Source organism: Nicotiana tabacum, chromosome 10, assembly GCF_000715075.1.
Source record: "Nicotiana tabacum cultivar K326 chromosome 10, ASM71507v2, whole genome shotgun sequence".
NCBI lineage: Eukaryota > Viridiplantae > Streptophyta > Magnoliopsida > Solanales > Solanaceae > Nicotiana > Nicotiana tabacum.
The window spans coordinates 5,858,617-5,881,692 of NC_134089.1; the positions used below are offsets into that span (position 1 = coordinate 5,858,617).

The 23,076-nt window shown below is 37.3% G+C and overlaps 1 protein-coding gene and 1 non-coding gene across 2 annotated transcripts; both read right to left on the bottom strand.

The window, feature by feature from the left end:
* Positions 1-18,252: 18,252 nt before the first annotated feature.
* TRNAL-AAG (transfer RNA leucine (anticodon AAG)) lies at positions 18,253-18,333 on the bottom strand. The gene has a single exon. It is a non-coding gene; the product is annotated as a tRNA-Leu (tRNA).
* Positions 18,334-18,680: 347 nt separating this feature from the next.
* LOC107817410 (gamma-tubulin complex component 3-like) lies at positions 18,681-22,182 on the bottom strand. The gene is given in 3 exon segments (XM_016643235.2): positions 18,681-19,543; positions 19,639-21,295; positions 21,298-22,182. Coding segments are annotated over 3 exon segments (2,721 nt in total). The 5' UTR covers positions 22,052-22,182; the 3' UTR covers positions 18,681-19,233.
* Between the last annotated feature and the right edge of the window lie 894 nt (positions 22,183-23,076).

Genomic DNA, 23,076 nt, shown 5'->3' on the forward strand with positions numbered 1-23,076 from the left:
CCATATTTCGGCTGTTGAGAAAGGACGCTGCAGTAGATTGGACAGCAGAATGTCAGGAAGCTTTCGACCAAATCAAAGGGTATCTGTCTAATCCACCCGTATTGGTCCCACCTAAGCCCGGGAAACCCCTAATCCTTTACCTGACGGTCTTGAAAAATTCATTTGGTTGTGTACTGGGGCAACATGACGACACAGGGAGGAAGGAGCAAGCCATCTACTATCTTAGCAAGAAATTCACAGTGCATGAGGTCAAGTACACTCAACTCGAGAAAACGTGTTGTGCCCTAACTTGGGTAGCTCAGAAGTTGAAGCACTACCTGTCTTCATATACTACTTATCTCATATCCCGCTTGGACCCATTGAAGTATATCTTTCAGAAACCTATGCCCACGGGAAGGTTGGCAAAATGGCAAATTCTGCTCACAGAGTTTGATATAATCTATGTGACGAGGACGGCCATGAAAGCCCAGGCGCTGGCAGACCATTTGGCAGAGAATCCCGTTGATGAAAAATACGAGCCTTTAAGAACGTATTTTCCTGACGAAGAGGTGATGCATACGAATGAGTTGGAACTACCTGAGGAACCGGGTTGGAAGCTTTTCTTCGATGGAGCTGCAAACGCAAAAGGGGTTGGAATAGGAGCAGTACTCATTTCTGAAACAGGACGGCATTATCCTGTTACGGCTCAACTACGCTTCTATTGCACCAACAATATGGCCGAATATGAGGCTTGCATTCTGGGTCTGCGCTTGGCTGCTGACATGGATGTCCAAGACGTCTTGGTCTTGGGAGACTCGGACCTCTTGGTACATCAAATTCAGGGTGAATGGGAAACACGAGATCTAAAGCTCATACCATACCGACAATGCTTGCATGATCTGAGCAAGCAATTTCGATCGGTAAAGTTCAAACACATCCCGAGAGTTCACAATGAGGTTGCGGATGCCTTGGCCACCTTGGCATCAATGCTGCACCACCCTGACAAAATGTATGTTGATCCTCTACACATCCAGGTCCGTGATCAGCACGCCTACTGCAATGCCATAGAAGAAGAAGCAGATGGCGAACCCTGGTTTCATGATATCAAGGAATACCTCAGGATGGGGCTATATCCAGTACATGCCTCTGGAGACCAAAAAAGAGCCCTCCGGCGGTTGTTGAATGGTTTCTTCCTCAGTGGAGGAGTATTGTACAAAAGAACCCCGGATTTGGGATTGTTGAGATGCATAGATGTCGGGCAGGCAACGTCGATTATGGCAGAAGTACACGCTGGAGTTTGTGGGCCACGCATGAGTGGATATGTATTGGTAAGAAAAATCTTTCGAACAGGGTGTTATTGGCTCACCATGGAACACGACTGTATCACTTTCGTGAGGAAATGCCATCAGTGCCAGATACATGGAGATTTGATTCATTCTCCGTCAACAGAGTTACATACGATGTCAGCACCCTGGCCGTTTGTAGCATGGGGCATGGATGTCATTGGGCCCATCGAGCCAGCAGCGTCCAACGGTCATAGGTTCATTCTAGTGACCATCGATTACTTCACCAAATGGGTTGAGGCTAAAACCTTCAAATCAGTAACCAAGAAGGCAGTGGTGGACTTTGTTCACTCCCATATCATCTGCAGATTTGGGATCCCAAAAGTGATCATCACGGATAACGGTGCGAATCTTAATAGCAGCTTGATGAGAGAGGTATGCCAACAATTCAAGATTACACACCGCAACTCCACCCCATATCGTCCTAAGGCGAATGGAGCAGCCGAAGCAGCCAATAAGAATATCAAAAAGATACTGCGAAAAATGGTGGAAGGGTCCAGACAATGGCACGAGAAGTTACCCTTTGCCTTGTTGGGTTACCGCACTACCGTCCGGACTTCCATAGGCACAACTCCTTATTTGTTGGTGTATGGAACTGAGGTCGTGATACCAGCGGAGGTCGAAATTCCGTCCCTCCGAATTGTCATTGAAGCCGGGATTGATGATGATGAATGGGTCAAGGCTCGATTGGAACAGTTGAGCCTGATAGACGAGAAAAGATTGGCAGCAGTGTGCCATGGTCAGCTGTACCAGAAGAGAATGGCAAGAGCGTATAATAAGAAGGTGCGCCCCGGGAAGTTTGAAGTAGGGCAGTAAGTATTAAAGAAGATCCTCCCACATCAGGTCGAGGCAAAAGGCAAATTCGCCCCAAATTGGCAAGGGCCTTATATCGTGACCAGAATATTGTCCAACGGTGCTTTGTGTTTGACAGATGTCGAAGGTAGATGTGTCGACATGGCTATCAATTCAGATGCAGTCAAGAGATATTATGTGTAATTTCTTTAATTATGGCAATTTTTGGTTTATTTGTTTGTATTTGGCATTTGTTGAATAATGAGATGACGGAGGCAATTCTTTCTTCTATCCAAACACTTTTAACCCTCGCTTCCCCCTTTGAGCCGTAAGCAATTCTTTCAATACCCCTCTTTTGGAATCACTAATGGGAAAGATATGAAAAAAGAGAAAAGAAAAGAAAAAGAAAAGAAAAGAAAAGACATGAAAAAAAAATGGAAAGAAGGAAAAGAAAAAGGAAGAAGATAAAATCACAAATACAAAACCGTGGGAACTACGTTTGACCTGATTCCTCAAAGAGGATACGTAGGCGCCTCACGACTCGGTCATAGTATGCATCATAGCAAATATAGGATGCATAATGTACATAGTGTGCACAATATAGCACAATGTGCGTAACGCACGTAGCTCAACATAAGCGTAAAAGATAAATTCCTCAAGCAAGAAAACTGGGGCAGAGGTTATGTTTTAAGTTCCAACAAAGGTTTGATTCCAAAAGTTGTAGCACATCACCCTTCAAATTATTTTCATTTTTATAGCCTTTCTTCAAACCCACACCAAAACCAACATCAACCTCCAAAAGACCTCCCGATCAATGTTCGAGAGATGCCAAGTCCTGCGAATAAGGCCGAGGATAATACACTGATCCCAAGCAAAGAAGAGGATCGTAAGACTGGAAATGAGTTGATGGTAAAGGGAATCTCCAGAAAGGAGGGACGTATCTACAACACCCCGATTTCCCGAAAGAAATAAAATGAGAGAGTCTTATCGGTGAAAACCTTCACAAGGCACCGAGAGGCGATGTAAGATGAGGGATATGAAATGAGAGAGTCTTATTGGTGAAAACCTTCACAGGCACCATAAGGCGCCGGGAGATGAGAGAAACGAGAGAGTCTCATCAGTGAAAACCCCTCGAAGGGCACTATAAGGCGACAAGACAGATCAGCAAAAGCTACAACATCCGAAACGGACACTCATTTATCATCCCCAGCAAGTCGGACCATCGGGCAAAGCGATTGATACAAATAGACTGGGTCGGGAATCTATGGTGCACGTCATGATCACGGGGACCAGTCGTATCCCCCAGATAAGTTCTTTTGAGTTTCTTCTCCCACCAAAATATTCTTTCAGAAAGATTTTCTCCTTTTTCTAGCTTTTATTTCTTTTCCTAAATGTGTCTTGAAAGGATTTTTTAAAAAGCTTACTACCAGAAATCGAAGGGGAATTCATCCAATGCAGGATAATACAAACAGTCTTAAAGGCCGGTCCCAGGTAATGCAGGGATTGTGCCCGGAAATTTTGGAAGAAGTAAGCTCCAAAAGGGAGTGGTTTCGGGAGTTAGAAGCAGACTCCCACAGAATATGCTTAAAGAGAAAGCAGAAAAGGGGATAAATTGAAAACCAATCCCCAGCAGGCTAGAGACCCCCAACAGGCAACTTTGCCCGCCAACCAATTATGGGGACAAAGAGCAAGAAAGGGGGAAGAGAGAAAAATGGCTCGCCAGAAAGGCACCCTCTAACACCACGATTGAAACTGACTAAATCCTTTTGTCTGTTGCAGGAGAGCAAAGAATTGATGATGGCAGCAAGATACAACGCCATGGAAGTCACCAAAAACCGGGGCAGAAAATTTTCTGCCGATTGTCGAAAATTTTCTCGAAAAACGGGGAAGCAATTTCAATATTTTTAAGTTCTAGGTCGCCCACCAGTATAATGCGGGAATATTTTTAAGTTCTAGGTCGCCCACCAGTATAATGCGGGAATATTTTTAAGTTCTAGGTCGCCCACCAGTATAATGCGGGAATACTTTTAAGTTCTAGGTCGCCCACCAGTATAATGCGGGAATACTTTTAAGTTCTAGGTCGCCCACCAGTATAATGCGGGAATACTTTTAAGTTCTAGGTCGCCCACCAGTATAATGCGGGAATACTTTTAAGTTCTAGGTCGCCCACCAGTATAATGCGGGAATACTTTTAAGTTCTAGGTCGCCCACCAGTATAATGCGGGAATATTTTTAAGTTCTAGGTCGCCCACCAGTATAATGCGGGAATACTTTTAAGTTCTAGGTCGCCCACCAGTATAATGCGGGAATACTTTTAAGTTCTAGGTCGCCCACCAGTATAATGCGGGAATACTTTTAAGTTCTAGGTCGCCCACCAGTATAATGCGGGAATATTTTTAAGTTCTAGGTCGCCCACCAGTATAATGCGGGAATATTTTTAAGTTCTAGGTCGCCCACCAGTATAATGCGGGAATATTTTTAAGTTCTAGGTCGCCCACCAGTATAATGCGGGAATATTTTTAAGTTCTAGGTCGCCCACCAGTATAATGCGGGAATATTTTTAAGTTCTAGGTCGCCCACCAGTATAATGCGGGAACATTTTTAAGTTCTAGGTCGCCCACCAGTATAATGCGGGAACATTTTTAAGTTCTAGGTCGCCCACCAGTATAATGCGGGAATATTTTTAAGTTCTAGGTCGCCCACCAGTATAATGCGGGAACACTTTTAAGTTCTAGGTCGCCCACCAGTATAATGCTGGAATACTTTTAAGTTCTAGGTCGCCCACCAGTATAATGCGGGAATACTTTTAAGTTCTAGGTCGCCCACCAGTATAATGCGGGAATACTTTTAAGTTCTAGGTCGCCCACCAGTATAATGCGGGAACACTTTTAGCTCTATAGTTTGGAATCAGTAGCCCCACCTGAAGACGGAAGGTTACAACAGAGAGCCCCAAGCAGGAGAAACAATAAAATCCCCAGCGCCAAAAAGCAGAAGTCTGCCAAAGCAAGCGCACATTCAAAAGGAAAAAGGAACGCGTCTCAGAAGAAGCAGTTCGGAAACATTGTAGCATGCCCAGTATGGCAATACTGATGAAGAGACATACCACTGAAGAAACCAGTGGAAGGTTTAAAGAAGAAAGTTGTGTTCCCAGCAAATCAAACAAAGTGATGAAAACTGGCATTCAGAAAGGCGATGGACCAGCATCATCTCCAAAATTCACAAAATAAAGGCGTCAGAGGATAGCGCTAGCCGACAAGAAAGCGAGACAACAAGAACAAGTGGGAGATAGATGAGATCTCATACTCTAGCTTAACTTCTTGTTTTCCTTTTAGAACAATGTAACAGGGAGATCGGTTGAGCAGTAGCATCCTACAGCAGCATGCAGCAGCGCACAACAGCAGCAAGCAATACAGTCACACGGTAGTCCCAGCCACCAAAATTTCCCGAACTACATTGACCTGATTCCTGTTTCAGCCCAGGATATGTAGGAAACCTCTGAAGCAAAGGTTCGGTCAAATCTTTTTCAAAAATGCTTCACACGGAGTATTCGGACGGGAAAAAATCGCTCGCTTATCTTTGCGCGAAAACCCTTCGTGTCTTCGTGCAAAGAGGGGCAGTTGTAAGCACGTGATTTTTGCTTTACGAGCAATCGCTCCAAAAGAAAATAAAAATAGTAACAAATGGTTTCGCTGTACAATTGTTCGAGTTTTTCGTGACATGTGTTGTTAGTCATTTGTGGATCTGTCCATTTTTGCATTTAATCATTAACAAACAAAAATACAAAATATGTATGTTAGGATGATTAAACCATAATTCGGTCAGTAAAAGAAAATTCAAAAAATATATATATGTGTGCATCGTTCGTTCTAGGCTTTTAGTTAACTTACTTAAATAATTTTTGTGATAATTGTGTTAAAATGTTGCATTGTTGTTTAGTTTTAATTTCGTTAGTTTTATTATTTATTATTTTTATTTTTGTTTTAAAAGAAAAAATGAAATTAGAAAACAAAGAGTGAAGGAAATCGGTTGGGCCAAAAGAAGTGAAACAAAAACAGGCCCAAAACCAGCATTCAAATCCGGTCCAAGTCCAGGCCTGCCCAAACACCTCCTGAAACGACACCGTTTCAGGCCAATCCATCTCAGCCGTTCCAATCAATCCAATCCAACGGTCCAGGATCACTTTCAATAACCCGTTTCAAAGCCCGACCCAGGAACCAATCCGATCCAACCCTCACTTAAACCAAACGACCCCGTTTAACTACCAAACGACTCCGTCTCATTTCTCACCCTCAGATCCAAGCCGTTGAGATCATATGATCTAACGGCTCAGATCCAATCCCATAGACCATATATAAGCCTTCCCTTACACCCACGCCCCCTATACCAACACCCCACCCCTTCGTCCCCAAGCTCAAACCCGGACCTCCCATTAGAAACCCTAGCCGCCCCCGTCTCCCTCGCCATTAAAGCCGGCGGCACGAACGCCGGTGACCACCCCCTGAACACCCTAAGACCCCCTCACTCCCCTGAACACGAATCCACTAACCACGAACCTCGAATCATCTCCTATCGTCTCGAATCTGGATTTGAAGATTCGAGGCAAAACTCGATCTACACCAAACCTCGTCATCTTTGTACCAGCCACTCCCCTGACCTTCCTCGTGACCAAACCAAGCTTGGTTTGGTCCGAATCTACCCACAACTCCTTAAAAATCAGATCTGGAAATCCAGACCTTAGAACACATGCACCTGGGGAATCCGGCCGGTCTTGAAAGGGGTTTTGAGGTTCAATGGATCTTAACCAAGGTGTTCTCATGTGAGAACACCCTGGTTAAAATTTGTTCGGCCTCAAATGGGCAGAGTTGAGTCGGATTTGGGTCTGTTTGATTTAAACATTTTTCGGTAAGTTTTCTTTCCCTTTTCGTTTATATTAATTGCTGATTAAGTCATTAGCATTGTTGTGTGGTAATTGTTTTTTTTTTATTTTTTGATAGTTTCTTAATTTCTTTCCTCTCAGTAAAGACCTTTTATTTGGTCAATTGTTTCTGTGTATGATTTAAATGTATCCTATGATGAGCATGTCCGATTAGTATGGTCGTCGCATGAATAACTTATATAGGCCCCAGTAATTGAACACAAAATTGTCTGATGCCCTTTAGGTCCCTGAACGTATTGTTTATATGAGCGACTGATTATTACCTGCTATAATTAGTATAGTCGACTTGATAAATGTCGTTGATTAGTTTCTATAACTAATGAATCAAACGAGCTAATAATGTCGCATGACTAATTGAACGTTGCCACTAACTGAATGCCCCAGCATTGTTAAAATGGTTTGTTTGCATTGTAAAAATAATTAAAAAGGTTCAGCCCAGGCAGCCTTGAATTTGAACTTTCATCAGTTCAAAACTGCCCTGATGCTGCAATAGGCAGGGCAGTAATAATCAAGGTTAAGCAGGGGTATTCTGGGGTGTCAAAAGGACAGAAAGATTAGTTTAAATGAAGCTGACAAGTAGGGTACTAATTAAGATTAAACTAATACTAATGGGGAACAAGACACAAGGGTATGGGGCTTAAAATGAATACTAAAATAAGCCCATAACCCTGGATTAAAGAATAAACCAGGCGTGGGGAGCAAATGGCTGGCATCAAGAGATGCTCAAGCATGGGTTTAACAGGGTATGGGCAGGCTGCAAGTTGCAGCATGAGGGCAGCCTAGCTGCACCGAGTCATTTGGCTTATAAATAGGCCATTTGAGAACTTAAAAAGGGCTGGACTTTTAGTCTTCAGAAAAAGAGAGAGAAAAGGCTGGAATTTTTAGTCTTGAGGCTGGAACTTTTAGTCTGAAGAGAGGTCTAGTGAGTTTAAAGAAAACTGAAAAGCATAAGGTAGTTTCCAATAAACATTGTAACCAAACACTGCCTGCAAGTTGTATAAGAGTGCATATTGGTCAAGCTGTCTTGGCCAAGTTCTATTGTTTGCATTGACTGAGCTGTTTGTGGTTGTTGAACTGGTGGTTTTGCTGCATTGAACACTCAGTTATTGCTGTTGTTTCATTATTCTTTCCTGGGATTGCTCATTTGGTGCTCGACTATTTGCTGGTTCTCCTTGTATTCTGGGAGACCTTGTTGGTTATCTGTGGCTGTGGAAAACACTTGGTTTAGTTGGTTGTTGCTGTGTTGTTGCTGTGTGTCTGCTGCTGATGTATTTACTGCATATTGCCCAGCTGATCATTCCTTTCTTCTTTGTCCTCCTTACCAGGTACACAATCGATACCACTAATGTAACTGAGAGTTTGAACATGAATGCAAAAGAGAGGACCTGCAGATTGTTTTTATATACACGTGGACTGTTGTGTTAAATGTCATGTAGTATATAGTAGTTACATTTTCGTTTGGATAATAGAAGTAGCCTACATGCTTAGTGTATCAATGTAGGTAAGTGAATGCTAGTCATATATGTATGCTGTTAGGTGAAAATATTCTCATTACAATAAGTTGTATTTTAAACTTAGTCTGATGATGTAGTATATTCTCTAACGTAGGTCAAATAGGAAAACTATCCACTTTAATTAAAGTACTTTCCTCTTTTGTCAGATTGCCACATATAAATTGATAAACTCACTTATAGAACAAAGAACCAGTTCAGGGCCTCAACCTCATGAAGGTCGAGCCCAAACCGAAGCAAACCAAGTAGGCCCGTATCGAACAAGCAGAGGCCCAGGTCTGGCCTATCACGCATGGGCTGGATTTGGGCCCATGATTATTTGTTCGGCTGGCTGTATGTGCAGCCTCATTTCTGATTTTTTTTTGCTTTTCTGAATGTCATTACAAACAACTTGCAAGCATCTAATTAATTAGGACTATCTACTATTTTCAATTGATAAAGACAAACACGACAAGAAACGTAGTTGTTATAGGATATCCTTTTAAAAATAAGAACGAGATGAGCCTCGATGAAAATAAACAAAACGCGCAGATGCGGGGCCCTTGTTTAAATGTATATTATCGAAGCATTTAGGTTCCAGGACGGGTTGTTTAGCAAATCTCACAACCCTCCTAAAATAATAATACGTTAGACTCTTTAGGACGCGCCTTAATAAATCTTACCTTCTTAAACTCGGGTGCGCATTTATGCGACCCAAATCCAATTCTCAACGGAGTCGAAAGGTGTTTCTAATCACGGGTACATTGATTGTGACGTGGTTCGAGATGCATGTCCATGACGTTGCAAATTCATTAAAAAATAAGAACGAGACGAGCCTCGCCAAATAAAAATACAAACTGCGGGGCCCTCAGCAAATATTTGCTTTAAAAATTATTTGGACTTCGGGATGGACCGTTTAGTAAAATTCCACGGTCTTACCCAAAATAAATACGCTAGTTGCTTTAGGCGCGTCTTAAATAATTTATTTTTCATAAATGCGGGTGCACATTTATGTGACCCAAATCCAAATCTCAACCGAGTCGAAATATATCAATAACCATGGGTGCATTGATGTAACGTGGTTCGAGATATGTTTTCATGACGTTGCAAGTCCTATAAAAATAACAGTGAATGATAAAAGCGGTTAAAAGACAAAATTGGCACATAAGTTCATACTTGTATAAAAATCAGATAATCAAGCCGAATATAACAATTGAGCGACCGTGCTAGAACCACGGAACTCGGGAATGCCTAACACCTTCTCCCGGGTTAACAGAATTCCTTATCCGGATTTCTGGTGCGCAGACTGTAATATGGAGTCATTCTTTTCTTCGATTCGGGATTAAAATTGGTGACTTGGGACACTCTAAATCTCCCAAGTGGCGACTCTGAAATTAATAAACCAATCCCATTTCGATTGTCCTTTAATTGGAAAAACTCCCTTGCACCCTCTCTGGCGCGGAAAAAGGAGATGTGACACTACCTTAGGGAGGTAGAGAGGTTGTATCTGAACGACCCTCGTCTCGAGAGAAAGAATAGGAACAAGTAAATAACAACAACAAAGTCAGGAAAAAGATATCAGCAATGTATGAACCGGGAAAATGCAAAAGGAAGAAAGCAATAGCATATCTTGTATTAGTGTAATTAGCTGATTTTTTCAAAGTTAATTAAATCTTAATGTTTGGTGATTACGCGGAGTAGACTTTGCTCATTGTTTGGACTTGTCTATTTTTTTTTTCTTTTTTGAGTTCATAATTATAGCTTACTTAAAACCAGAAACCTAAAGTTTGGCAATTTACTTCGAACTGTTGCAGCTCAACCTGCTGGTGTTAAGTTCGATATGCCACAATAAAATGAAGCAGTAGTAATTTTGGTAGTAATTTCTTTTTTATCGGATGGTTAACTATTACAACAACGAACATTTGAAGTTTGAAATGGTACCACAAATAAAATTATATATAACTGTACAATTTAAGTATCTACATAGGGAGAAAGACTCATACAAATGACGAAGACTAGTTTTTGAACTAAAAAAATATTAAAAAACAAGAGGGACTTCTAGTTTGGTTATTCTTTTTTAATTTCTCAAAATAAGATAGGTTACCTGCTATAAGAAATAAATGAATCCTAATAATATTAATTAAACAAAGAGTTTATTTTGAAAAGGGTAAATTAGGCATATTATAATTTTTTGATTGATAAATAAATAGATTAAAAGAATTATTTAAAAAATCAACATAAGTGTGATGAAGCAAAACGTGCTGGGGTTTCTGAAATTATCCCCCCTCCCCCACACACAAAAAAAAAAAAACAGGTCTAACATGCATAGTGGAGAATTTATTAAAAAATAACAATAAAAACGGGTCACTGTTCTAACAGGCGATCTAATGAAGAATTTAAATAAAAAGCACGTCGATGTTCTAATAGGCGACCTTGGATCTATTTTCATTATTTCTACATGTTAAAAAGGAAGATTTGAAATAAATAGGGTACATTATCGTACAAATACTTTATAAACTTAGGATTGGAAGATTAGAATTATCGTTCAAACAATTGCTTAGTTTAAACTTAATAAATCAACGTTAAGGAAAAAGAAGAAAAAAACCAATGAAACCACCTTTGATACCGCAAATCCAAAGCAATTCACATTTTGCAATCTCCTTCACTTTCTCACCTCTTTTTCTCTCTATGAAGCAAAGTGTTCAAACTGAATGACAAATATTGGGACTAAATTATAGGATTCTTGCAAGTCCAACCGGGTCAATATAGGCGGATCCATGATTTAAATTTTTTGGGTTCAGGTTCGTAATTTTATCACATCTCATCTAACTTATTGGATTCAAAATTTATTATTTATATATATTTAATGATGTTTTGAGTACAATTTTAAAAATTCTTTTTTTTTTTCAAGTTTCCACCAAATATATGTCCAAACGCTAACTAGATGTGTGGATACTAGTTGTTGCGTGCATGTATTTTTATACTCACCCCTTGTATTTCTATGTCAAACACATAACATCCCATACTATAAAAATCTTGCACTCTTATTTCCTTCAAATAATAGTTGATATATGGACAACTAGCTAGCTGAATTCTCCATCCGCCCAGACATTATTTAAACTTAGATTATGTAATCTCTTTTCTTTCCTTTTGGCCACGGATTCTTGTTATTCAACTTACTCAATTAAATTTGGAAGGTTTATAAAACATCATTGAATGGCTTGAAACTTTTTAGTTGCACTGACCATATTCTAACTTCACTTTTCCTTCTCAACCATTGATATTTTATACTTCAATACCATACAAGAGGGGTAATTTGTGTGGTGTCCAATTTTTCGCGTGCACAGATTATAAAAGGACATGGTTCATCTATGTGTTCCTTATACTACTGTTGCTGAATAACAAATGCAGAAAGTAAAGAACACAAGTATTTTTACGTGAAAAACACCCGGCTCAAAAGGTAAAAAAACCACGACCTACTACCCAGTAGGATTTTCTCCAAACACTTCACTACAACTCTGAGCCAGTAAAAAAGTTTACGAACTCTTATAAACCTAAGGATTAACTCTAACCCTTATAGCATCCAGCCACAGGCTGTTGCGACTGCTTCAAGTTAACTCTAACTTGAACAATACAACTCGAGTTTACAACCTCTTGCAAACCTAAGGATTAACTCTAACCCTTATAGCAACACGCCACAAGTTATTGCGACTATTTCAAGTTAACTCTAAGTTGAAAGATGCAACTCAGGTAACTAGTACAATTTGCTTCTAAGAAAGCGGAAAGGTACAACTCAAAATGCCTACTACACATTGAACTAAAAATAAAGAAAGACATATAAAACACTTTATGGAGCTAGTTCTTAAATCTGGTTCGTGTAGCTTCAGGATCGCACTCTTAAATCTCACATGAATTGGTCACAAAATGCCTTGCTATTTTGCTCTCAATTCATGTTTAACTTCAGTATGTGTGCATTACCTGTAAAAGAGAACACAACTGATATATATAGAGTTAGTAAATAAAGATTAACTAGAGTTCTAATGCTTTACTCTTCCTTGGTGGAAGAGTTCTAGTCAACTTCAACTTCTAACTCTTCCCTTATCTTGGATAGAGTTCTCTTCAAGTAAGGAGTCCTGCTCCTTATCAAATATGCAACATTTTCGTTCAAGGAGTATCAGATATAACCACTTATACTTATCTCTTTCACGTGCAAGCCTTTTGCTTGATTCTGTATGTCACTTGTATACGTTGTCCATGGACATGATTCATGCATGTGTTCCTTTGTCAATCATCAAAACAAACTTACTCTGGTCAACAACCATATATGTGTGTGGGTGTGTGTACAAAGTACCAAAATTGTCCATACTATCAAAAAGTGATGGCGAGAGTTCGACATGTCCTATATTCTCTCTTCTAGTAAAAGAATGAACTTTTATGTGTAGCCGATCCAAACAAGGCGTTTATTAAGGATAAAATTGGGATGCTAATTTTAAATGGTTTCTAAATAGGAAAATATGTCTTTTTCTTGAGCAAAATTAAAAAAGAAAGTCTGTCACATAAAACATGATAGAAAGAGTAATAAAAAACCTATCAATGTTTTCAAAACAGCTCATCTCTTCTCATTGCCTAGTTACTTGTAGTTTTGAACTGTTTGTTTCTGTGAACTATTTGGCAATAATCATTTAGTTGTTGTTTGTTTATATTACTCCCTCCGGTTCAAAATAAGTAATTTTTTGGTTATTTTCACACATATTAAGGAATTCACCTTTTAACATTAATTAACAATAAAATTGACCATATTAACCTTTACTATATCTTCACATAAACACTCCTAACACATACTCCAACATTAATTACTCCAAGGGCAATGTAGGAAAAAAATAATTAATTCATTCTTGAAATTTAGAAAAATCACTTATTTTGGACCACAAGAAAAAAACCAAAAATATTTATTTTGACACGGAGGGAGTGTTTTTTCCTGGACCTGAAAGCCTTGATAATAATGTGCACAATAAATTGTGCTGCATGAGAATTGAGATAAGCTAGCTTCTCACTGCTTAAATACCTAGTTATTATAGGTGGATTTAGGATTTAAATTTATGGGTTTTCATAGCAATCTCAAGTTAATTAATATGCATAACTAGACTCGCATCAAATCTTTATAAAGGTTATTTCTTAATTACATATATAAGATGTGGACGATAGTTGTAAGGTTCAAGTGAACCAGTATGTTACATTGTAACAAATTAAACTAAATTGATATGACATGTGAATATGGACCCACTGATTTATCAATGTTGCTATTTTTTTTTAAAAAAAAAATCCACCTCTTCTGCAGAAGCTGGTAAGAAGCTCACCAAATAAACTAACCCTAATCCGATAGAATATAGCACTTTTAAGATAACGAAAAAGAAAATAAAAAGCTCTTGTTTATCATTGCCCTATATATAGAAATGTGGTTAGTATAACTAATTAAACTCTTTTGTAGAGATAGAGATAATCAAACATGCCCTTTGGTATTCCTTGAATCAAAAATTAAAAAGATAAACATAACATGATTGACAAGATATATAGATTGAATCGCCTAATCAAGAAGTCAGATGTAGATTTAGAATTTAAATTTAATGTGATCTCGTTCTAGACTTTAACACAACTCATTTGATTTATTGAGTTCGAAATTAATTATATGTACTTATTTATAAAATTAAAAATTACACACATATATATAAAGAGAGATAAAATTATTGATTTCGTATGAACTCATAACTTACCTACTTATCCGCTCCGGCAAAAATTAACCCCACAAAAATGGTGGAAAAACATACAAAGTCTATATAGGAGGCAACAACAACAATATACCCAGTATTATCCCACATCGTGGGGTGTGGGGAGGGTAGTGTATACACAGACTTTACCCCTACCTTGTTAGGATAGAGAGACTATTTCCAATAGACCCTCGGCTCAGGAAAGCATAAGTACTAGGTAAGGGCAAGGTATGCGTATCCTCCCCGTGGGGTCTGGATTTCCTTCTTAATTAATGTGGTGCTTATGCTTTCCTGAGTCAGGGATCTATTGGAAACAACCTTTCTATACTCACAAGGTAAGGACAAGGTCTGCGTATACACTACCATCCCCAGACCCTACAGTGTGGGATAATACTAGGTATATTGTTGTTGCCTCCTATATAGACTTTGTATGTTTTTCCACCATTTCTGTGGGGTTAGGAGGATTAGAATGAATTACCTTTGGTGCCATTCTTTGATCCAAGGGATTAGACTCATCTGCCATTTTCTCAATCCTCTCACCTTTTCAATGAAGTAGAGCATTTTATAATTGTATGAAGAAGGAAATCCAGGAGTAAGGTTTATATAGGAAAATATTTGATATAAATTCTGAATAGCTTTAAATGCCTGGATTTTTGTAATAAGATTTTCTTCATTTGTCATGACTCTTGTTATCCCTTCCTCTTTGCAATAAATTTTTGCAATCCAACCTAAGCAATTTGACTAGTAGTATTAATTACAAGTTTAATCCGGTCATGATCTCGTTTAATTTATAAACACGTAGAATCTCCTCTCCAACTAAGATCACTCGATCGATTTCATAGACCTAAATATTAATGTAAAAAGTGTTAATTCGATTATCTAATAGACTTGTTAGTTTTACAGCTCTATAATCAAATAAATAAAGATAGGTCGAAGGTTTATTTATATATGGTTCATTTTCTTCTTATGTTTCCTTTTTATTTGTTTATACCTTCTTATGCTTTCGAAATATTATTTTTAAATGTGTTAAAATAAGAGTTATCTTATACTGTGCATTTTACTTTTTTCTTTTACGGATTAATATCAATCAACTTTTACTTTATTGCAATCAAATTCAACAAAATATTTTACTTAAAAAGTAATTGAACTAAATAATGTCACAAAAATAATATTTCTTAACAAAGAAGCCGTTCAACTTTGTATAAGTATCACAGAAAATCACTAAGTAATATTTAACTAAAAGGTCACTCAACTTACCCCAAGTATCATAGAAAATCTATCTATACTATATTACAAGCATGAAGGCCTTAGCGAAATATCGTTCGCCTTTTTTACCCTTTTAAAATAGAACTTATATTAAACAAAATCGTCATTTACCTATTTTCCTATTATTTAGGAGTTTGAACTAAATAAAATTTGACTACTAAGTTTTTCCTTATTTGGGTATAAAAACATCCTAATATTTAAAGTAAAATAGAATTTAACTTATATAAATATATTCCTTATTTGAATTTAGGTAAAACAACTATTGACTTGTCATTGTAAGTATGTTTCTTCCTAAAAAGCTAACTCTCTCACGTAGCATTATATATACTTATTTTCTTTATAAATATGATCATAGGTTTCAACACAAGCTAATCTAATTAAAACTTAAAAATTCAAACAATGCAGCAATTTTATTACGTGTGTCACATAAGCACATCATGTCAAGCAATATGAGACGTAAATGAGAATAATCAGTGGAAATAGCAATTGATATTTAACTAAATGCAATATCTGTTTAAATGATTAAAATAAATGTTTACTATATATTAATTTTGAATATTTTGACAGTATAAAATAACCCTTCAAGTTCTAGAATAACACTAACAAAATAAGAAATAAAATTTAAGGTACCTAATAACCTAAAAACTTATGGGGTAATTTATATGTAGTCAATTATTATCACAAAGTTAAAAGTTTCGATACTCTTTAAAAAACTAATTACTCCTTCAATAAATTAAACTATGTTAACCAGTTATATTAAAATGTAAATTTTATCTCATATTTAAAAGGTTATATTCAACTTATTAAGTGTTATTATAATTTAAGTAAAATGTGATTTAAGGATCTATATTTGCATTAATTTTTTTTCATAGACGGGTATAATATATCTATTTGTCAATATATGTATATATACACTCTATTATAAAAGCACAAAATTCTAATACAAAATGTTGATAGATTTTCTTACCCTTCATAATGCTTTTCATGTCAGATAAATCATAATTACAATTAATAATTAATTTAAGGCATAACTAAAATTTAGGATTTTGACGACTTTAACATGATAGAGCATTTTCCTTCATTGAATTAGTTAAATAAAATCAATATTCATCAGCTTCATAGTTTTAAAGTTTTTTCATTAACTTTTATTATATAACTCAAATGTGAAATTTAAATAATGTTATGTGATTTTTTTGAAATCTCGTATTCCTTGAGTCCAGGTTCACGCGCAACGCGCGTATCCTGAGACTAGTACTTAAATAAAGTTTAGTGATTACAAAAAATAGGTTAATGACTTTAATATAATAATATAAAAATTAAATGGATATCCGTGAAATTAACCGCCCTATAAATAATAACAATTATATCGTATTTTCCCTCCAAACTCATATAAAATGTCCCCAGTAAACTTGCCATTCGAAGGATTCTAAGCAGTTAGAAAAGGTATTCAAGACAATGTTTCTATTGTATTACACCTTACAAAACTAATTCACTGTTAAATAATAAAGTAAAATAAATTATAGAATTAATAGAAAAAAGAGTTCACATTAAAACCCGTATTTAGTAAGCACTCTTGCTTTGGATGGACTATTGTAGTCCTATGTCCTGAAATTGGTGGATTTTCCAGAAAATGCATCTGAAGTGGCTTGGGCTGAGCTATCTGAAAAATAAGTAAAAATTGTTTTTTATCCAGCATTTTTAATGCTTAGCAATAGTAGCCATTAAAATTAATGTGAAAAGACTGTGTTACCCTTTCTTCTATCTCTTTCGTGTTAGGGAAAATCTCTTAGTTATGACAACTTCATCCTGATGTACGCAAACAGCTTGAATAATGACACCAACTTCAATGCTCGTTTGCCTTTACACCTTTAAATAGCATCACTAATCCCACTGTGAATCTGTACGATTTGAGAGAAAAAGAGAAACAAAAGGAAAAAAACAAAAGTTAAGGACAATAGGTCATGAAGTCCTGAACTTAGACTAACAAGCTCAAAAGTTAAGGTCAATAGGTCATGAACTTACAGTTACAAGCTCAAAAGTTAAGGACACTTGGTCCTGAAGTCCTGAACTTAGAGTTACAAGTTCAAAAGTTAAGGACATGTAGTCCTGAAGTTAAGTTCAAAAGTTAAGGACATGAGTAGAAGGGTATTTTCGTCAGGGCAATTAAAGTTTATTAAAGTAGTGGCTAAAGACTAAAGACATTTTAAACAGTGGCTTAAAAGTAAATACATGTGTTATTAGTGGCTAACCGTGCACTTCCCCCGAAAAATAACTTGGATCTTATCCGGCTTGGGCTGGACTAGCAAAAAAGAAGAATTAACCCAAATAGTCGTCCACCCTACCATTTAAACTAAAAATAGCCAGTGAATGCATAATTTATGTATTACATATGTATAATTATGTATAATCTATGTATATAGCTAAAAAAATTAAACAACAAATATGGCCGGCTATTCTTGTAAAGATCCCAGCAAAACATTATAGGCAAGTTATACTTTTGGATGGTCGAAAAAATAATTACATTCGCTAACCAAATATACAAAAAAATATACATTGATTATGTATAAATTAAATATATTATATATTAATATACAAAAATATGTATTTTTCCGGCTATTATATTTTTAGGAGCGGCTATATAGTGTAATTTTCCCAAAAGATTAAGTGCTGAAAAATATATATGTTGAGAGTGGGATTTGAACCCACGCCCTTTCGGACCAGAACCTTAATCTGGCGCCTTAGACCAACTCGGCCATCTCAACTTGACGCTAACTATTGCAATATTTAATATCATATAACGTTTTAATCTCTCGTGGTCTCCCTGTTTAAAATTACCTTGCTTTTATAAATAATACATAGATGGAACTAACTATATACTAACAATTAACACAGAACTTGTATGTTAATTGTTTCATTGACTTATTTTGGGTCAGTCTGTTGGAATTTAAGACTTGTAGTAATAACATATTTTTTTCTCTGAATTATCCATTCTTTCTGTTAGAACTTACACAGATATTGCTTTAAGAGGCTTATATACTGTTATGCAAAAGAGTGGTAAAACTCACTAGTGTCCATTTCAACAAAAGCAATAGTAAATGAAGCCACAAACTGGAAACCCAATTATCATTATCTTCTAATCATCGAGACAGTACAAGCAATTGAAAAGGAAAAGCTGATTAGCTAGTCAGCATTCAGCAAATCAAGATTTACTAATTTTAGAACAAAAACTACATTTACAGATATACAAGCTCCGAGCTGCTTGCTATAGCAGCCAAAAAAAATAAAATAAACAAACAAATAGAACCCCAAACAGAACTACAATGTCGCACGATGGTTAGTAACATCAATCAATCCTCTCCCCTCAATTGAGAGAACCTGATGAGGAAAAACTTCCAGGAGAAATGCGAAAAGATGTAATGCCTAAAGCCAAACAAAGACGTACAAACTGCTAGGCCTGGGTTAAGGTGGCCAACAAATGGTCTTTCATCATGTGCATGGTAGCTATTTGACAAATGGAAACATGCTGAACACTTTCAGAAGCCAGTGAAACATCTGCATTATATGCAGGATCCCATAGATCTTCCTCGCTATAACTGGATGCAGGTGATGAAAGAGCACTACAAATTTCAAACTGCAAATCAGTAAGTGTAATTGTGACGAAGCTAAAAAAGATTTCCTCTTGTAATTGGGCGTAGCTGACTATAGAACTCAGTGAAGTTGAGCCTAAACATGAGAAACTTCAAATCAATGTGCTGCTGCACAGGCAACTGTGAAATGAACCCCTCAAAGATGGTTGCATAATCCTTTCCGATCGCATCTATATCATTTCCCATATTTCTGAGGAATTCTCCAGCACGTTGAGTGAAGGCCTTTCGGCCTTCACCAAGCCATGACCCTGGTTCTGACGATTTATCATTTGATTTTCCCCGTGATTTGACTTTATCACGAGAATTAGTTGATGATTCTGCAGTCCTGTAATTTATGAGGAGAAACAAGCTGTTAGAAACATTAAAAATAACTAGAAACTCAAAATCCAAATTTAATATAGAGATGAAGGGAAAAGATACCTTGATTGCAGCTCATTAATGCCTTCATAGAGTCGATCTGCATGACTACGGAAGCGCAATATTAGGTCAAATAAAACAAAGAGTGTCTTGTTAAGATCCTGAGAACGTTCTCCAAGCAAAGACTTCTCTAAAATTGAAAATAAATACTTTTCATGCGCAGCAAGAAGATCATCAAGGTCTTTAGCTAATTCCATTTCTTTCACAAAATTAGACCATGAGACCTCCAAAACTTCAAACATGATGTAGTACTGCAAATTAGAAACAAAATGATTCATCTCATCCCAAAGAACTTGACACTTTCTTGATGTCAAAATCAACTGGAACTTAACAGCTTGGGGCAACTTGGAGAAGAAATGGGAAGTGATACAATTTGGTTTCATGGTTTTCCAAGCACCAGTTAGTGCATGTTCTACTCTTCTGAGTTTCCACAAGAAATTGAAGACTCTTATATATCTTGTCATTACAGACTCTGTAAAAATTGTATTTAAAGGAACACCTGCATCGTATTCCAAAGAAAATACATCCCACCCTCTATCTCCAGTGTTATGTGGCATCATCTTAACCCTTAATCTAGACCGTATATCACAGCCATCATACTGCGCATTAGACGATGTGACAGCACTCTCCAACAAGGTTGCCAGCTTAAATGAGCTGATAGTATTAGCCGGCTCAGAAAGCTCAGGACCAACAATATCCATTAGATATTGTACAAAATCACCTTGACCGAGAAGCAAATAGCGCTTAATGGCAAGACAATGTTCCTTGAACATGTATCTTTTGTGCATGAGTTCAAGTAAATGCTTATCGATTCTTTTTGCAGCTTCTGTAACCAAAGATTCAAGTGCATCAGTTTCACCATATCCAAGACTTCCTCTCGTGGTTGTAGTTCCAACAGCTGTTGCTGCTTCTGTTGCAGCATCAGCCCAACCTCGATCATCACAACAAACTCTGAGAAAGTTGATTGACTTGCCAGTCCTTAAAATCTGTTTAGCAAGAGATTGAGAAATAAAAGCAGGAAGCATGTGAGCATGAAGGCGGTAACCTTCTCTCCAAAGGGACTCGTCTTTGACAGTTTGACTCACAATGAAAAACTCAGCAAATATATCTTCAAGCTCTCCTTCAAGTACCCATCTCCTCACCATCTCAAAAAGAGGCGAACACACCCGACGCAGTAGCCTTTTCATGAAATCATTGACGAGTGGATCACCATGCTGAGCATGCATGTGAATTGCTCCAGCCATTGCCCCACCCTTCAAGCTCTTACAGTTATCAACTAAAACAGCCATCAATCTCATCTTCACAATCGGCTCAGCGAACCAAACCGACAGTCTTCTTAGAGACATATAATTCCCTGAACATCCACCCCCCGAACCCAACGGTATCGGATTCATCGCCTGCCCTTCGAGCACTGCCAACAATTTATAGTACTCCGAAAGCTCATCCTGCAATGCAGCACAAAACGCTTGTCCAACGGTGCCTACATCTTGAGCAGGGAACTGATCCATACTCTCGGAGATATACCCTTTAACTTTCCTAAACAACCAGCCAAGCTCACAAAGCTTCCTAACTACACTCCTAGTAGCCCTTGGAACCTTCATCCAATCAGGCAACACATAGCCATCAGCATTCTTATCATACCTCACATACTTTCCATCATCCCTTGACAAGCATACAACACATCCCTCACCAAAACCTCCTCGGACACCTCATTCTCTTCCTTCGACAAATCCACAAATTCCTTATACGCCATGTCTCGCAAGTTCTCCGGATCCTTATAAACCATCAAAACCCCTCCACTCCATCCCTTCCCTACATCACCTCTACCCCTCAAACTCCTCGAATTATCCCCTAAACAATTCAAATTCTTAAATTTATTACTCAAACTACCATCACCATAACTCTTCTCCATTTTCCCCAATTCACCCTTCAAATTATTCAAATTATGATTCGATTCACTTCCAACCAATTCAGGTAACCCACCTGACAATGCGGAGCTTAAAAACCCGCTAGAAGCTACACTATTGGACTGATGTTTTTGAATTTTACGATCTTCAGAGACAGTTTTAAGCAAATATAAAACAGCCCATTTGTTTTTCACACTTCCAGGTCCCGTTTTCGACGAGAATTTGGAATAAACATCGGCAAAAGTGAGGGCATCAGAGGATTTACCTTGAGTAGCTAACCGTCGCTTAATGGATTCAGCCATTGCGGAATCGTCGGCAGCAATTGAAGGTGTCATTCGACTGGAGAGTATGCGAATAGCGTATCTTAAAGCTTGATGGAACTGTTGATCTGAAGGGAGGTTAGGGTTAGGGTTTAAGGAATTGGGGGTGGGGGGAGGTGGAGAAGTGGAGAGTAAGCGGTGGACTAGTTCTTTGACTAGATCTAGGGCTCTTTTGTCGCCGTCGTCCATGGCGGATGTACGGTGGCCGGCGGCGGAGGTAGTGGAGTGAGGAGAAGTTGGTGAATATGAGTAAAGTGACTGTTTTTTGGGGGTTCTTTTTGATTTTTTTGATTTTGATTTAATATGGGCGCGGAAATGCAATTTCCTTTTCTTCTTTTATTGCCTTTTTTTTGTGAAATAGATTAGTTTTTCTAAAAGTCGTCGCTATATTGGAAAAGAAAAAGGAAAATTTTGAGAAACATGTGATTTGGTCTATTGAATGGGATAAGAACCAATTTTTATCTTAAAGTTAATAAAATTTTAAGTTATGTATATATCAGTATAAATTATTTTATACTATTAGACTAACTTTATCTGTTGTAGCAAATTGCTTGTTCGTTTAGAAATTTCTCAAAAAGTTAACTATAGATTTTTCTCTCCATCGAAACAATGGGGTCGTTATGCTCATTACTAGACTTATTGAAAAGATGAAATATATGCAAGATATATATCTTTTTTATCAAAGATTGAATCGATCATCAAAAGAAGAACTAGACCAAAAATCTATAGTTATACTGGATTGTTGTTGTTGTCCCTTGCTGGTTGTGGTTTCTGTTCTATGAACATGCTTTACCCCTCATGTTCAATGTAATGTTTTCATATTAGTTTTGAATCTGGCGTTATTTTATTTAATTTTGTGGTGGTGAAATTATAGGTAAAGAAGAATAATCATTCCTGTTACCCCATTGAAAAGGAAGATAATGAACAAAAAAGTAAAGAAGTTTAAGAGACATCAGAGTAACAGAAAAATATCTGATTATCAAGGTATTATTTAGTCTTTTTAGCAATCATATTTTCATTTAAGCTCCATTTGTAACTTTTTGTTCAGCTAATCATAAAATCTCATGAAAGAAGAATGCAAGTGCCATCGACATCATCTTCTTAATGAATTTTATAGTACCATTCTCTTTTTAATTATTTTTTATTTTCTGTTTATTTTAAAGTTTACAACATTGAATTAAATGAATTGCTTTCATATATTGCTTGGAAGGTTG